General features: G+C 41.7%; 2 protein-coding genes across 3 annotated transcripts; both read right to left on the reverse strand.

Annotated features, from left to right (window-relative positions):
* Positions 1 to 624: 624 nt before the first annotated feature.
* Positions 625 to 6286, reverse strand: LOC125713452 (N-acetyllactosaminide beta-1,3-N-acetylglucosaminyltransferase 2-like). Of its 2 annotated transcripts, XM_048984589.1 has the most exons (3): positions 6064 to 6286; positions 3720 to 3844; positions 625 to 3622 (listed from the first exon to the last, which is right to left on the reverse strand). In XM_048984589.1, the coding sequence occupies exon 3, from the start codon at positions 3573 to 3575 to the stop codon at positions 2331 to 2333; it is 1245 nt and encodes a 414-aa protein (XP_048840546.1). In that variant the 5' UTR covers positions 3576 to 3622; positions 3720 to 3844; positions 6064 to 6286; the 3' UTR covers positions 625 to 2330. The 2 variants fall into 2 exon arrangements, with proteins under 2 accessions (XP_048840546.1, XP_048840545.1); XM_048984588.1 differs by lacking the exon at positions 3720 to 3844.
* Positions 6287 to 8036: 1750 nt separating this feature from the next.
* Positions 8037 to 14680, reverse strand: LOC125713292 (2-oxoisovalerate dehydrogenase subunit alpha, mitochondrial-like). The gene is made up of 8 exons (XM_048984294.1): positions 14341 to 14680; positions 13065 to 13241; positions 12667 to 12753; positions 12473 to 12581; positions 11540 to 11701; positions 11197 to 11403; positions 10298 to 10439; positions 8037 to 9293 (listed from the first exon to the last, which is right to left on the reverse strand). The coding sequence occupies exons 1-8, from the start codon at positions 14452 to 14454 to the stop codon at positions 8951 to 8953; spliced, it is 1341 nt and encodes a 446-aa protein (XP_048840251.1). The 5' UTR covers positions 14455 to 14680; the 3' UTR covers positions 8037 to 8950.
* Between the last annotated feature and the right edge of the window lie 3808 nt (positions 14681 to 18488).

The raw sequence follows: 18488 nt of genomic DNA on the forward strand, positions 1-18488 counted from the left end.
AAAGTAGTTATGTAAAAAGCATAATACTGTAGTGCTGGAGCAGGGAATATTATAAATAGCCCCTGGTGTAATTTTAAATGCTTGTGTTTTTCTAATCACCAATACGGACCTTTTGATGGACTTTTTGAGATGTGATGCACTGTTTGGTCTTTTCTAATCACTGATACGGACTTTTAAGATAGGATGTATTGTTTCATGGTGATGTCACTGATATGGACTTCATAATGGAGGGGGGCAGTGTAGCACCAGTGCATGCTGGGAATATTGTAAACAGACTCTTGTCAATGTAATTGTAAATACATGTTGTATTCCATTTTGTCACGTGTCTTTGCCTGTGTCATACGTGAACCCTGTCCAATCCTCGCATGTCTTTAATCATTGTATGAATTACCCACTGTGTATTTTTACTGTCCAGCATCCGACCTCACTCTGTTTCTGCCTTATTTGCGCTTCAGTCTTTGGTTGGAGCCTGTATCCATCCTTTATTGGCTTAATAAAAGGGCATTGATTTCCTCTTTCCGTAAGTCTTCTTGTTTCTTGCTGTTACTGCCATGGCTCAGTCTGCCAGACACTACAATTCACTCAAATCCCTTGATCTTACAAAGAGCACCCCGTCCTTTCAAATTCATTCAAAACAGGATTTACTATTGCATTGTAAGTTACAGTGCAGCACAATAAGGAAAACTGAGTAGCATACTTTCCTTTTATTAAAAAAAGGTGGTGAAACTTGCCAAGCCTGCTGGTACAGGCTAGCAAAAATAAATTTTTGTTTTGTGGAAAATGGACCAGATATAAATATGAATTATAGGCATTTTGCGGGCTGGAACTTTTAGATTTCTTTTAAGTAAAACCCTTGTCCTCCACTACAGAAAATAGCTGATTGTCCAATGGAATCATCACCATTTTTTCAGTAGTAGTTCTCATGTCGTTAACTTTAATTGATGAAGACTTCATAAAAGACAATATGTAATGTAAAATAATAATAAATAAACTGCTCAAGAATCATGACAGAAAATCATTATCTCAACTGAGTGGAAAAAAAATTGAGATTCATATTTTGCTCAGAATCATCCTGCTCAGGAGCATTGCATGAATGTATATTGTGTGTTAATTTTATACAACAAACAAAAACCCACATAAATATAATAGTCTATTGCTGGCACCACCAATTCAGTTTCTTTTTGTATATACATAACTAGTTCTCTACCACCTGTGACGTCCTACCGGCCTGCCCTCCCCTCTGCTTGTGACATCCTTCCGGCCTGCCTTCCCCTCAGCCTGTGACGTCTATCCTTCCTTCCCTGCTGCTGTACCGCTGTTCATCATTCCATCAGAAGCAGCACCAGCACCTGTGTGCCGTCACCTGCCTGCCCCCTGCACCCAGACTCGAATCTTAATTTTTGCACAGTGTAAATTAGGATTCTGCCATCTTTCACGTTTCAGTATCCCTGCCGGCCCCTGGAGGATGGGCTCCTCCTTTGAGTCTGGGTCCTCCCAAGGTTTCTTCCTTCTAGGGAGTGTTTCCTTCACACTGTTGCCTCTGACTTGCTCTCTGGGGGCTTTGGACAGGGACAATATTACGTGATTCGAGAGAATTTTATGTGAAAGTGCACTATACAAAATAAGATTGTATGAATTTATCATCTTTCACCACACCGTTGCTCCAAGACACTTAACAAGAGCGTGTAGCAATTAATTGTTAGTTAAATTTATATGGAAAAAATAGCAGAAAATCACATAAGAGAAGAACCAAAAGCGTATAAAGAAAAACCACTGGAAGTCCAAAGTGACTGGTCGCCAAACACCTCCCACCCCACCTCTCACCCTGCCTCCCCGCCTCCATAACATAACATAACATAACATAACATAACATAACATAACATAACATAAAACAGCACATAAACCACTATCAACATCAGCATAACAATCATTATAACAGCTTGTCATTTGATATCCCACATTGTAGACTATGGTCGCACAAATTTACCACTCGGTTATCAACCTGACAGACTGACACTGAATAAAAACAAACTGAAATCCCTTCCAAAACATTTGACGGCCATTTGATTCTTCATGTTCTACAGCCACATAAAATACTGTTATAAAATATTGTAATAGAATTTTACATTTTGTTAAGATTTTTGTGATTCAATACAGCATAAATTGTGATGACAACTTCTATACAAATATATACATTTGATTATCAGACAATTTTTTGTTTAAAAATTGTTCATTGGGCCCATAAGCAAGTTCTTTACTCCATCTGCTGCAGGAGTGCTGGGTAAACGTCACGCAGGTTGGTTGGTGAGGGCAAGAGTAAAAATGTGCTGTTAGCAAACGAGCAGAGGACTGTTGATGTTTTTCCACATCGTGAGTATCTTCTGTGGATTCCGGTTATTCATCAGCAGAAGGTCTTTGTACAAACATACGTTGGTGTCGTCGACCTGCATGCCTGTCTCGAAGCCCGTGAGCATCTCAGGTTCCACTCCAAGTGCCTGCAAGCAGATTCCTGTGTAGACATCATCGATGGGGAAGAAAGGGATGAACACCGATATCCTGTGGAGAGGCTTTACCAGGGAACCTGACAGCAGGAAGCCGGCACCAGTGGCATAAGCTGGGTATGAACCATCATAGAAGCTTGGAGGGACGTAATATTTCTCCTGAGGGTCATTAACTGGGTTTGAATCGGTGTTAAGGTGACCAGCGTACAGCTTGGCTGCCTTTTCAGGTGTTAAGGACTGCAGATAGCGGAGTATAGCTGCTGTATTTATGAAGATATCATCGTATCCACTGAAGATGAACGTTACACGTGGGCATTGTGTCAAGATCCACTCCAGGAAGAGAGCATCTTTCAAAGCCCGGTTGTAGAAAGTCTCTTGAAATTCCCATTGCAGAAGGTCGCTAAAGTATTTTCCCTCGAAGTCCAACAGACGCTGCAAACTGGGCTCCTGTGTCGAGCTTGTGCCCAGGAGAAATATGGTACGCACAGTTAAATCTCCATATGACCCCTGCCGACCCCATGTGTTTCGTATCGCCTGACGCTGCAAAAAATTGCCGGACTCCGACTTGATGGCAATTAGAAGATAAGGTCGCCCCTCCCCGTTCAAATTCTTGCATTTGTTTGGCTGATCTATCACAATTCGAGAATCTCTGCAATTCATTCCTACCAAAAAATTCTTGTACATTTCTGGATAGGAGTCAAAATCTCCTATGTTGGCACGCATCAGCTCAAAAGTCGAAGGACTGCACTTAGGCCTGCTGAACTTATTTCTCGTCATGTTAGACGTATTCATTTTATCTAGCTTTTGCAATAAAGCATTTTGACGTCTGCTCCAATATGAAGATTTCTGCGCGAAGGCTTGCCTGAACGCTTCCGACACTGTAATAACAACGTTGTTGTCCTGGTCAGGTTCAAACTGGTCTGTGGCAGCCTGTTCAAGAGTAGTGGCTTGTAGCACCATCCCCAGTGAAACGTCTCTCTTTGATCTGAGAGAATAGTACAGGAAAACTGCAAGACCGCTCATGAGCGTTATGGCAAGGATGATTTTTTTAAGCCTGATCATTCTTAGAATCATAGTCTTTGTTGCAGGAGGATGTACAAGTTAAGAGTGGGGCACTTGACCTAAAAACAAAAAAGAAGTCATAAGATTAATAGCTCCTTCTTCTGATTACAGACTAAACTGCAAAACATCAGACATGCATCCATCCATTTTCCGTACCCACTCATCCTTTCTGGGGCTGCAGGGCTCTGGAGACTATGGGTGCAAGGTGGCGAATCCCATTGCAAGGGCACACTCACAACTTGATAACTCTAGTTCATCTTAGCATGTTTTTGGACTGTAGGCTGTGGGGGGATGGGAGGATTCAGAATATTCAAAGGAATGTCCTGACAACACAGAGATAACGCACAAACTTTACCTGCCTGTTTCCGGTCGTTCCCAGCGTCTCATGTAATATCTTGGCGGGGAAAGGAATAAAACTCTCGGGATCGTGTTACAAGATTGGTAAAACCTTTACTTGCCAAAACTCACAGCACATACCAATGTGTCTTACACCAATCACCTCATAGACTGAAGGGCGGGGCTACTTGGCTCCCAGAACCAATTACATCACTGTGATATGAAGAAAACTTAACCCATTAAACCCTGTCTATTACATCTCCTGCTCCACTGCATTCTTGTGTACTGCTGTCTTAGAAATTTTGAATCTGGAAGCAACCAGCTGCTCAGCATAGCCATCAGGCAGCAGAACCAGGATTTAACCAGGATTTAAAAATGCAGATTTGTTTTATTACGCCTGTCCATGCTTCAGTCTTCAGTCGGTCACTGAGTGTGTTTGTGTTAGTTGCTGTTTTTGCGGTCTGCTTTTGCTTCCAGTTCCTTGTGATTGGTTTCCTGCTTGTTCCCCTTAAGAGTCAGAGTCTGTTTTGCTTATGCTCCCTGCCTGTATAGACTCCCTGTATATTTTGACCCCTCATGGTCCCTTTGTTTCTCTAGGTTATAATTAAAACCCCTTCATATGAGCTGCACTGCAGATCATCCATCCAGAATGCCACTCCAAAATACCCCGCATACATCCCCGAAAATAAAAAAAATCTTGATTAACCAGCTGCATAGCTCCGAAACTCAGATTTCCCAAAAGGTGCTTAAAAGGCTGACATTCTGGTTCCTGAACTAAAGATAACACCTGCACCAATCAAGTAATCAAAACACCAAATACCTGTCATAGTTGTGTTTAGAGTGGTCTTGGGACTATCTGGGAGACAACTGGATTGAGAGATACTGCCACAGGAAGTCGACAACAGAGGACAGAGTTAGGTGGGCAGAGTCATATAACTATCATTGCGGTGATTTATTTTTTTTTTGCTTATGATTCCTACTCAAACTATATGTTATTGTTTCATTCTTAATGACCATGGATAAGAGCCATGTGACTTTGGTGATCCAATTGGCAGCGAGCTGAGAGAGTCCTGTGCCGTTATATTAACCTTCCCTGTGGATATTAACCTTCTCTGTGGAACTGGCATTTACACTTCTTTATATACATTATTCATGAGGATCTTTGTTGCTCCTTTGTCATGCATTTAGGGGGGGGGGGTGGGGGCCCCTGGGCTGAAGTCAGTGTTGGGGCCCTACCTACAGCATAAAATTCTGCTGTGACAACCACGAAGAAGGCAGGGCCCTGCCCTACAACTTGGGCCACTTGGATACAGCCCAGGTCGCCCCGTGCGTAAGTCAGTCTTTGACTCTACCCTGGAAAACCAGAAAAACAGCCATAGTAACTTACTGGAACTGGCTGAATACACTGTTAGAAAAAAAGACACATCTCTAGTACAGATTTGTACCCCAAAGTACAAATAACATCAATGTACTTCCAATGGTCTATTCCTGTACCCTAAATTACATTAAAAGGTATATGTACCTACAGCTAGGGTACAGTTGGCAGACTCTTGAAGGTACAGCCCTAGTGACAAGTAATTGTACCCACAAAGGTAACTTTTTTTCTTACAATGTACATATATGACGGTTAATAACTATTGTGAAGCTTGGTGGACGATTAGAAAGCCAGGAAATTTTCATAAAAACATTACTGTACATTATTTTCAAATGTATAAAGTAACGTACCATACAATTATGATGTCGTTTATTAACGGCGCATGGCGCAACCCTATCAAACTGGTAGTACAAGATTTTAAGCCGGCCTGGCAACCATGCTTTACACAGTGAAATGTTTTGCGTTGAACGCATTTACCTGAAACTTTTAATCATCATAATAAGCGACAATTAACACAAATATTTCACCGCAGTCATTAGTCATTAGTCGAAGTCATTAGTCGCTGAAGCGACTAAGTCATTTGGACGGTCGGTGCAAAAGAGTGATTCTAGGATTCGTATTGTATGGTTAAGAAATTAATAAACACTCCATCAAATAATATTATAAACGAAAAACTCACCGTATAAGACTCACTGTGTGTCATAAGATACACGTAGAGGCACAAATAATTATACAAAAAAATTTAAACGAATGACCTTGGTGCAGTAGAGGAAATTTGTGTTTACTTACTTTTTTTGCTGTTCTTTGTCTTCACTCCAGAAAGGAAAGATAAGACTGCCGGCAATGAAGACTTCGCCAAACGTCTTTGCTCGTTGGTTTATTGTATATGAATAGCTGTTAGGTGTACGGGGGTTGGGCTCTAATCTGCCCTCCTGCCACGAATTGCCTCCCAGAACGTAATCGCTCTTTTTAAAGGTAATGTCGCATCGCTTCTCCTGCACGGCGGAAGTTCATTTTCTTCCCTTACGTAGAGTAAAAAAAAAAACTCACAATACTTGTTTATTGCATTTTACAATCAAAGTTAAGATTAACAACCTCCCGTAAAACGCTGCAAAAACAGAAAAAAATATAGAATTTCAAAAGCTTTCTTAATAACTCTATTTTTAATCCAAAAACATTATAAAAAATTAACAGTAACAGTGCAATAAATACAAATTATGGGCAGTAATTAGTAAATCAAGATTTCAAAAATTTTTTGTCATCAAATTAACCAAAAAAAATCAACATAGTTAAACATTCTAAACAACCTTTTTTTTTAAAATCAACAACAATAAAAGTAACAGCAATAACACTGTAATAAATAAAAATTAAGCGCAGTTATTAGTAAATCAACATTTCAAAATGTGTGCAGTCATCGAACAATGGATGCAGTACCAGACAAATCAGCATGTTCCACTACTAGGAAGCAATTGTGTTGACATAATTTAACACTATTTACAAGTTTTACTATTTACAAATTACTCCACATCATTTTTATTTATTGTAGTGTTACTGTTATTTTTTATTGTTTTGGATTAAAGACAGAGTTAAGAAAGTTATTGAGATTCTATATGTTTTCTATTTTCAAGACAATGGACAATCTCGGGAGTGTTTTCCAATCAGAGTTGAAAACGACCCCCTTGCCTAGATTTTTTTCCTTATTGCCCAACTTCACACTAACTGCTGCAAGTTTGGTGCCTGTAGGATCTTCTTAGCCTGAGGTAGACGGGGGGCATTCAGTGATGGAGTGTCCTGCTGTAAAATGCCCCCCCCCCGCCCCGCCTACATTTTGTTCCTTATGGCCGAGCACAAAATAATTTCTGCACCATAAATAAGGGACAAATATCAGTGACTGGCGCAAGTTTGGTGTAGAAACTGTCACATTTGCAACGTTTTACAGGGAGATGTTAACCTCAACTTAAGGTTTGACTGCATAATATCATAATAAACAAGTAGTGCGGGTTTTTTAGTCTGCTAAAGGCAAGAAAAATGAGGTTACTGCGAGCGGTCTTGAGTCGTGTGACAAGAAAGCGCCCCCTGGCGCTGATTCTACAGTTTTCGAACTGCAATGTACTGTTGCTGACAATAATAATGACTGATGATAATAATAATAAAATAATAATAATGCCATCCTTGGTGTTCCCTGTCTTGTGCCCACATAACTGATGAGTACAGAGTAAACTTTCCTACACGTAAAAGTCTTAATCTATGAAATGGTAATGGCTGTTAGGGTTATTATGGTGTCATCCATTCATTTTCTGGAACTGCTCGTCCTATTTAGGGTCACAGAGCACCCAGAGCCTATCCCAGAGGCGTAAGGCAGGGGACGGCCCAGGAGGGCGCGCCAACCCATCACAGGGCACCTGCGGGGTCACCCTGTGGGTGGGGGGGGGGGACCAGAGTAACCTGAAAGCCAGGATGACACGAGGAGAACATGCAAATTCCACACACCTCAAGCCACGGCAAAGACCGCAGACTCGCACCCGGTGTCAGCGGAGGCTTCAATGCTAACTAATCATGTTATCATGATTTATGAAGGAAACTTTCTTCAGAAATACTTGGCATAGTCAACATTTATAACCGGCAGACAAATATTTTGCTTGGAAGATTTCACCCCAAATCACCATTAATTTTCATCCAGCCACTTACTGTAAAACATAATTGTTTGAATCATTATAAATGTTACTCAGTTTCAAAAGTTAAAACACTGGACACAAACAGAGTGTCGGTAACCACTTAATTTTTATTAAACACGAATGTGACGACCTCCCCAAAATAACCTCAATATGAGCTAAATGTGATGCTAAAAATGACACTAACTTACAGCTTTTTACACAAACTTAAATCCCAGTTACAATGCACACAACAATTGAATATTAAAATTCTAAATATATTCTTCTACTGATTGATATCGCTTATGTCTATACAAACCTTAAAAATAAATAAAAACAAAAGCCTTGATTTAAATATAATGTGGGGGAAAAGCGTTACACATCTGACTCATGTTTGGATGTACTGTAGTATTATGTAACATCATGTATAAAAACAACAGCTACTAGTAACATCCACTTCCTGGGTAAATTCACAGTCTCCAGCTACATTACTGTAACAGCATGCTCAAAAATCGTGTGCTACCATTAGGAATGTGCATATGGAGCAATAGTGCTCCATCAGTAACATGGTTTTATCATTAAATATATATTTTTGATTTAATTTTACTTTCCCCGATCATAGGTGTTGTGCGCCATCTAATGTCACATTAAAATCGGATATTTCAAATGAGGATCAAAACCAAAACACAGCATATAAATACATTTATATTGAGCAACCGGTGGCTGCTACAGATACTAGTTTAGCTACCAAATCAAAGCTAAACGTTAAGAGGAAGCAACTAGGCATCATTAAGTAGTGGCTGACAGAAGTCGTCACTCTACCAGATAAGAATATTTTCAAACACTCCCTTGCATACACATACCAATGCATCATGAATATAAAAATATTCCATGTTTATAAATATTAGTGCTATACGTAACCTTGATTTCTCGTAACATTCTTGTAACGTTCTTGTAACATGTACCATTTCTATACTCTTCCCTTCGTCCATGTGACCCCCATCTGGCCTCGCATCACCCATGAGTTACTTATCGTAGAGGTCAAGAGGGTACTGCTCTTTGTAATGCTTTAGGTGTTCCCACATGGCCTCCTTCTGCTTCTCTAGGTTGGGGGTCATCTCCTGGTACACGTCGGAGAAGAGGAGGTCCAGGCGCGGCTTGTGCCGCTTCTCGGCCCTCTCGAAGGCCTCCATGACATGCTTGCGCGACTGCTTCCTCCAGGCCTTCTCCTCCTCCTCACCCCACCAGCTGCGTGCCGTCATGTAGTGGCGCAGCCGTGAAATGGGGTGGTCCTGCTTGTCCCAGTAGTTGACCTCGTCCACCGATCGGTAGGCTGAGCTGTCGTCACTGGTGCTGTGATGGCCGATCCTGCCAGTGAACGGGGGGGGGGGGGGGTACTCAGGTTAGACTGTAGTACTGTTGGCCGAATGAAGCTTCATGAACCACTTGCTGTATTTTCTGTCCCCACTAGATGGTGCTCATGCTTTGAGCCATATTTTGAACAGAAAGCACCACCTAGTGGGGTCAAAAAATACAGCAAGGGTTCATGAAGCTTCATTTGGGCATCCCTTTAAAGAAAATGCTATTCATCCATCTGTTCATTTTGAGCAATCATGATTTTGGATGCGAAGGGCTTAACTTGTCTGCTTGATTTAATGATTTTCATGATGCTTTTAATATCTGTCTAAAACCACTGCAAAGTTTATTTACAGCAGCTACAATCCTTTCTAAAAAAAAAACATTTTGTTGGTTGTCACCCAACTGGTCCATTAACTGATTTTCAGTTACAGGTCTGTATTCTAGAAATGCTACCAATGATTATTTACGTATTTTACGCTTAACCCTTCTGTTTGTACACACTGCCCCTTGGAATCACATCTGCCCCGGTCTCTGCCCCGGTCTCTGCCCCATTCATTCTTGTTGCTGTTCTGTGAACTCACTAATGCAACAACGTCCTTTCTAAAGAGAGCTCTACAAATTATTCTAGGTGAGTTTTAACATTCTACACACTTGAAACCCTCCAGAATCCCATTCATAAAAGTTAAAACGGGGATGTAATACTAGATCCTGTGGAAGTGGCAGTTTCTCACAGTGGAAGCCACACAAACCAGATTTGAGCAGGCAACACAAATACAGTAGAGGGTGAGTTCAGAACAGCTATTACATGCAGATACCCACTTACATTCCACCTGCTTATCGAGTACAGGACCACAGAAGGGCCTGGAGCCTGTCCCAGGAAGTACAATGCACAACGAAGAGCTACACCCTACATGGGATGCCAGTCGCTGAGTTGTACATGTAAATTTAATCAATGTAGTTAATTTGCAGATTTGTTCAATGCATCTTTTGCTGTATATGAATCCATGCATTACCTGTAAGTCATGGCTTCGATGAGGAAGGGCTGGTTCTCTGCGATGGCCCTGCGGCGAGCCTCCTTCGTGGCATTATACACGGCAAACACGTCATTGCCATCGACACGGATGGACATCATGCCGTATCCTGGGCCCCGGGCAGCTGCAGAGGTACAAAGCGGAGGCTACAGCTCATCTACGGGCGCTTTTCCACTGGTATACAGGAACCGAGCCGTAACCGAGTCGTACCGGGAAGAGAGTCTAGTTACAGCGCGGTGTCAGCTCGCTTCAGTTTTCCACCGCAGAAGGGTCGGCTTGGTAAAAGCATTGCCGGTTTTGGAGAGTGACAACGATGTAAAACCGAAAAGACGCTTATCTACTGTTCACACGGGGTACTTCATAATTTACTATGTGCTAATTTCCCGATTTTCTAGCACAACTGTGAGAATTGCCATGTTGTGTTAGTAACAAATGCTACCAGAATCAGCATTCGCTTGCGTACATTTGCATTATGAGCCCATTTCATTCAGTACATTTTTAGTAGGACTTTGGAAATTTTCAAGTTCGGAGTTTTCGGGAATGCGGCAGTTCATCGCAATGTGTGATACTACTGAAAATATATAGAATAATAGAACATATTACTTCAGATAATCAAGTGCTGAACACTGGTATCTCCATGCATTTCAACCAGTCAGAGGGTGGCGATTATCTCGATTTGGTCACGCTTTCAGCCCTGTTAGTAGGGCCGTGTCAGCGTGGTGACGTCTCGGGTACGGTTTGGGTTCGGCTCGCATACTTTGCGATGGAAAACCCCCAATTCGCGGGAAGGGTTGAGTACAGCTCAGGTACAGTGGAATAGCGCCATACGACACGCACAGGACGCTCAGTCTAGGATGTAAGGAAGGGCCAGCGCGGCTCACCAATGCCGTCGCCCCGGTACTGCTCATTGGTGGGGGTGGAGATGGCGTAGCCATTGTTGCGGCAGAAGAAGATGATGGGGCACTCCAAGGTGGCGGAGAAATTAAAGCCTGCGTGGGCGTCTCCCTCGCTGGCCGCGCCCTCCCCAAAGTAACAGATCACGATACGGTTGGAGTTCTCTCTCTTCACAGCGTAGGCTGCCCCCGCCGCTAAAAAAAAAGAGTTGGGGGGGGGGGGGGGGGGGGGGGGGCGGACACGTAAGAACCATGCGAGGAGTCAGTAGTTGGGTGTCCTCAGGTCATGGAAACAGGGAATGGAGGAAGAACGAACAGAATCGGGAGCCACCTTGGGGGATCTGGGTGGCCAGAGGGGACGAGATGGTGACAAAGTTCAGGTCCTTGCTGCCATAATGCACAGGCATTTGGCGACCTTTGCCCAGATCGTCAGCGTTGGCATAACACTGCGCCATGAACAGGTCCAGGGGGAAGCCGCGGAACATCAGCACACCTGCAGGTAACGATCAGAGTTTAGGTCAACTGATGAGCTGAATGGTTCATGATAGCTAAAGCGAACAGGTCAGCAATTAACCTGCTGCTTTTTTCATGCATACTTGCACACCATACTTCCTCCACCTAATTTCAATTTGAAAGAATTTCTATTGTACAGTATATTTCTATTTTTATTTCTATTTTATGTACAGTACACATCTATTTCTATTTTTACTTCTATTTTATGTACAGTATACTTCTATTTATATTTTTATTTCTATTTCTGTTCTAGTTAAGTTTTAATTTTTCTATCGTATTTCTTCTATTCATATTTCTTACGACAAGCTTAATTCTCTTTTAGGTCACTGGCGGTCGTGTAAGCATTTCACTACATATCGTACTGTGTATGACTGTGTATGTGACAAATAAAATTTGAATTTGAATTTTAAAGGCCGGGGGACAGACAGCATAAATATAACGTGATGAGCAATTCCAGGTATTAATGCAGTATGTAAATATGCAGGCGAAAAACATCAACTGAACTGTCTCAGGTACTGTCAGAAAAAAAGTACCAGTTTGTACCTTTGAGGGTACAAACGCTTGCCTTTGGGTCTGTACCCTCAAGGATCTGTCAATTGTACCCTAGCTGTAGATAAGTGTACCTTTCAAGGAACCGAAATAGACTTTGAGGTATAATTTTTGTACCATTGGAGGTACATTAATGTTGTTTATATGTCAGGGAAGAAAAATGTACCAGTGTAGGCATAGGAAAAATGCCCATGCACTATACCTGCTTCTCTGTACTGGCCAAAGATGATGTCGTTAGGCTCGAGAGCTGCAGCGCTGCCAACGTGAGTGCCCTCCTCACCGTAGTTTGTCATGTAGAACGAGATGCGGCCCTGTAATTCACCAGCACACTGTCACCGCCGGTATCACCACGCAGCGTTCATGTGTCCCTTAACACCCGGGAGATCCGGCTCTCACCTGCCGCTGAGACTCATACAGAATGCGGTCCATCGTGTTCAGGAGCGTCATCTTTTTATAGCAGTTCAGCACCATCTCTTTCGAGAGCTGAGAGCGATAAGGGCGCAATACAGGCATGGAAATGAGATGATTCAGTGGACAACCAACCGACAGATGAGGATGGAGAAATCAACATGTTACACCAAGGTCAACCCTAATGAAGACGTGGGCACCTCCCATTGCCACCCAAAATCAAAACGAACGAAATATGTATTATTATATTTTCCCAGCCTGACCATAGAAGAGGCACAGTGTGGCTTGGGCACCACAGTAAACATGTCAGGCATCCGATGGTCACCGCAATCAAAATATACTGCAGGCACTACTGGGTGCACCATACTTTGGGCTTGGTGTTATACCTTGGGGTCCTCGGCCTGATTGATAATCTGACCCTGTCTGTCCATCACTCTGTACACGGGGATGCCAGAGATCACATTGGGCTGAATGAACTCCAGGCGATCGACGAACTCGGCTGAAGCTCCAGGAAACTGTGGTTTCTCCTCCAGAGTGTCAAACGGCTGCTGATGTAGGGCTCCCTGGGACAACGCAGAGGCAGGCGATTCAGCACGACTTCATTCATTCATACATACAATAAATTTCATTGCACTTCTGTGCAATGACAATAAAAGAAATTCTATTCTATTCAACTAACATACCTTTATCAATCGCTTTTGTTATCCATCTACTATATTTTGTTTCTAATTTCACGTTCCACTCTCTTGTTACTGACTGCACTGATTTATATAAAAGAATAACAATTTGTGCCTTTGCTTGTCACTGGGTCTGTACCCTCAACGCTCTGTCAATTGTACCCTAGCTGTAGGTAAATGTACCTTTTAATCTAATTTAAGGTACAGAAATGGACTCTGAGGAACATCCCCAAGGTACATACAAAATAAATGTACCCCCAATGGTACAAAAAATGTTCCTCAGAGTCCTTAAAAGGTACATTCAGCCTCGAGGGTAGAGTCCCCAGTGACAAAGGTGAGATAATGTGAGATGGCTGTGTGATAGTAGATAAACAGAGTTTAAATAAATAAAAATGTAATAAAAATAAATAAATATCAAATTGTGGTGAATGGAGAGTTATATTTAGCCGTTTTTCGTGTGCAGATATAGGAACCGAACATGAGCTCTAAGAGGTACGGTAGGGAGTCAAAGGCAGTGACACCTGATTCAAAGAACGGTGACCTTGTTTTATTTCCAAACATTTGTCCCCGCCCCTGAAACTGGCCAATCAGCAAGCAGAGAAATACGCGAGCAAAGAAATCTCCGTAAAAAAATACGAACATTATCTACATAATATGTAAATATAATATCATTATAGTTCTGTGCGCCGATTCAGTCCGCACGGATTCATTCACCACCTTCATTTACACATACAAATGGCGAATACCTAAAGATATCCCATTTCAAAATAAACCCTTCAAACGTATTAAACATTTAAAACCGACGAATGTCACATTTTTCTTTATATGACTGATTACACTCTTATACACGGTGCTACCGGTTATTAACACTAAGGCGAAACAATGCAATTCAGCCTTCACGGTACATATTGAATTACAACGAGTGTACTGAAGGTGATAGGACCATGAACGTGGAAAAATACAAATATGGTTGTGCCATACTCACATTAACTCTGAAAGCCCGATAGTGACTGACTCCGAGGCACTGGGAGCCTTTGCTCCGGCACAGCACGCCGAGCCCGGTTTTGTAGAGTGCCCGCAAACCTCCGACAGCCGCCATATTCACTCAGGCTACTCCCGTCGGCGCATCACATGTCATGCGGAAATTTTTGTACTGACTGGGTCGTCTGAAGCCACGGGCCTTTTATCTCAGACAGGTTTTAGAACCTGCTTTCCTTTCTAGAATATTCTGTCTTATATACGCGTGTGTGGACACGTCCTGCGGCACATTCTATACCCAACCTATCGATAGACGTCGTGTGTCCCTTCCTGGTCCACGAATGTACTCCGGGTTTTGATGCATGGTCAATTGTTGTCCATCCATCCATCCATTCATCCATCCATCCATTCATCCATCCATCCATTTTATAACTGCTTATTCTCTTTACGTTTGTCGGGGGTGGGTGCAAAGATTTCTGCCTTATTAAATCAATTGTCATGGTCATGTTAGTTACCATTATGTCTGTGATATATTTGTATTTTCATAATATTATTAAACGCCGTTTCATAAATACATTGTAAGAACAAACGTGTAATTTATGTTTCAGTGGCAATAAACGTGTTACTACTAATGTCACAGTATGAACATCACACACAAACTTCTTAAAATAAGCAAATAAATTATGAGTTACTGCTTGTGGTAAGAGAGGACGAGTTTATGCAAAACTGAGATTAAATGTCAGTACGTACCCCTGAATTTATGCAGTATAAAGAGAAAATCCCTGCCTATGAAATATAATGCTAAACATAGTACTAAAAAAAGAATTCATGGAGCTGGTAATGTGCTATTGGTTAGATCCCTATCAGTACCTAAACTTGAAATTTTGAAATTGCAAAAATGTAACTCACCACAAGATGGGACCATCGGACTGTTCATAGCACAGTACATTTTAGTGTGGGGATTGGGGCCGCTGGTTGGGCAGAGGCCTATTAGGTCAAGAAGGACCTGATAATCGACAATTACAGAAAGCAACCTAACCCTAACCCCCCTACTTCCCTGGTGAGCTCCCCCGACACTTGGTGACTCCGTGACTAGCGCTGTTTCCACCAGGTTGGGTTCAAATCCCGTCTCTGCTCTGTGCATGTGGAGCATGTTTATGTCTTTGTGTGTGTGCGCATCCTGTTATCGGCTGGCCTCCTGTGCAGGATGTGTTCCTGCCTTGTGCTGCCCTGATAGGTTCGAGGCCCCCGGTGACTCCAGGTGGACAGATGGATGGGAATATCTCTGTCAGATACATAAATAGTTTGAGATGGTGTCTTACAGGTAGGAGTGATTCAGAGATGCATTTTTAATCAATCTGATGTGACACCCTGTGTTACCCACATGTTCCCTTTAAATGCATTTTCTATTGGTTATACTGGGAGTGTCATTGCACATGAATGTTTGTATGGTCAGCAATGTTTCTGCTGTCCCAGACTCAGGCCCCCCCTTTTTGAACTCCAGCCCTCCAAAAAGTTCACTTGCTCACCCAGTAGCTCAGAGTAGGGCCAAGGTCTGCGTGGAGACCCTGCACCCGCGATGGAACTTTGCAGGACATCAAACCAGTTTACAAAGGAGAGGCAACTAGGTGCAGCAAATGATGGGTTTAGGAGGTGCGTTAGTTATTTATCGGTATGAATTTATAGGATTATTTTAGAACTTAAGAGTATGTGGTTCCTCTCCTCTGTCTGCCTTCCCTGTTTCTGTGATAGTTTTGTATAAATGATGCAGGATTGAATGAAACACACCCTTGAGGCGACTCTGTTGCGAAAGATACTATGTATGTTGGATTGAATTACGATGTCGTTTGTATTCATCGGACAGAGAACATTTGGGCACTGCTTTCAGGTGGAGATGACCTTTTACGATTCTCCCAGGCTTTTTTTTTTTTTTTTTTACCATTTTTTATACTCATACAAACATACTTCATTAGATAAATTTTGCCTTTGGTATCTTTCAGTTGTTAGTCATGAATTTCACACAGTGGCCATGCATATGTTACACTGTATTTACAGATAAGTTCTAGTCACATGTTTTGTGTGCCTGGGTTTTCAAGTTGCATCAATAATTAGTATTCTGAGTTTAACAGAAAGTTAACAGAAATGAAAGTAGAGACTGCTACAGTTCTCTTTGTTAAGAACACATTCACATTTTAAGATAATATTTCAATATTAAGTATTTACCACAAAAATATTTGGCACGTGCAGTTCTATATATTATAGAAACCAATCTGAAACCAATTTTGTTGATTAGAATACTAGTTTTCCAAATATGAATTTAAATCATTGACAAAAAACAAGGAAATCAAATGCTTTCTCTTCCTCTCTTTCAGTTGTAATTGTTTCCTTTCCTAAGCCTTATTTGTAAAAGGAATTCAAAGATAATTGTGTTTGCTGCACTTTTTCTGTGCATATTCCTCAAAGCGCTCCGCCCCCTGTGGACCGGTGAAGTTTTTTTTACCCACGATGCATCCAGCAGGAATGTTCTCTGCCTTTCCAGTCACCGTGCACTGAAGTGCCTTGAGCACTGATGGAGCAGAACGGAGGCTCTGTAGGACACCGTGGTAACACAGAGGAAGCCTGCTGGCAGTTATCACATCCTAAGATGGCAATGCAGAATGGAATGGGGGGGGGGCTCATTGTTACAGTAACTGGAATAATTTATCCTGAAATTGGGTCAGAAGTGGGTTTGCAAGTGAGCGTGCACAACCACGAATGGATGTGTACTTTCTGCTCACGGGAGACAGAGAGGGGGTGGTATCCACCAGCCCTAAGCACTGTGCAAACTGGTTTCCATTTTGGGAAACCAACTGTCTCCCACTGGGGCACATGGAAGCAAGAGAGACTGAATTGGCTTCCTTTGTGTTTGTGAATAATAACCACAATTGTCAAGTGGCCTATGCAAGCTCCCCCAGCATGGGCTCTCAATATATTGCATTTTGAGTATCCAACCATATAATTGAAGAAAGGGTGTGAAAACTAACCATACAGCACTGTTCTGGATTGGAAACCAGCTCTCTAGTTAGCATATAACTATTTGGCTTGTTATTCACAAAGCCGCACTGTACAGCATCGCAGTTCGGCCGTTGTCTGTGGGACGCTTCCACTCTGCCGAAATTTATCACAGGGCAACAATTTAGACAACAATGCCCTTAAAATGCAAGGGAATCATACAAAACCCAGCAGTGCGGAGAGCGAGACCAGAAAGAGCCAGGGCTTGCTTGGTTAATACAGAACATAGGATGGAATGAGTGAAAGACACACTGGGAAAATGAAAAATCACCGATTAATGAAGAGATGACTGAAGATAGTACAGAAAATCCACATTGAACTACATGCAATAAATAAACACCTGAACTACAGTTTAATGTCACATATTGATATGCCGTTTCATAAATATATTGTAAGATCAAATTTATGTTTCAGTGGCAATAAGCCACCTCTTCCCAGCTCTACCTATGTGGTTTCCATTATAAACAACTGTATTTATATAAAAATGGATCTTCCAAAGACATAAAACTCAGCATAATACATTCCTCTTATTGCCAGAAGACACCGTTGTGTTTAAAACGTGCAGTTTGCCTTGTGTGTCACTTTGGACAAGCTATCAGCCAAATTAAATAAATGTACCCTTTATTGTCTCATTATCTCAGTTACTCAGCAGGTCATATGTATAGAAACCGGTTATTATAATTTCCTTGTAAGGCTTTTCTTAAGCTTTCTAAGTATTTACTTGGGAGGAACTGTAGTCTGTAATTCCTAAAATACGTATCTGATCAATAACATTTATGCCACATTACATTTCAGTCTCCTGGTACACTTACCTGTTAAATCGTATATACAAAAAAATGTAATAAAGGTAATGTAATAGAAAAGGCTGAAAAATGTCCTCAAATATACCTTTCCAAATTCATTAAACTAGAACGCATTGTTTCCAGTTTTTAATGACTTTTTCTGTTATTGACTTTCTGTTTCTATTCTGTTATTTCCCTGCTATTTCTGTATTACCAACACAAACACTTCTTACAATATAATGCAATATTTTTTTTTCAGTTGAGTGTTTGCTCCAGTATTTCTTTAATAGTCTCTATTTTTTTCTGATCTATGTCCACCTTC

This window comes from Brienomyrus brachyistius, chromosome 18 (genome assembly GCF_023856365.1).
Source record: "Brienomyrus brachyistius isolate T26 chromosome 18, BBRACH_0.4, whole genome shotgun sequence".
Taxonomy (NCBI): Eukaryota; Metazoa; Chordata; class Actinopteri; order Osteoglossiformes; family Mormyridae; genus Brienomyrus; species Brienomyrus brachyistius.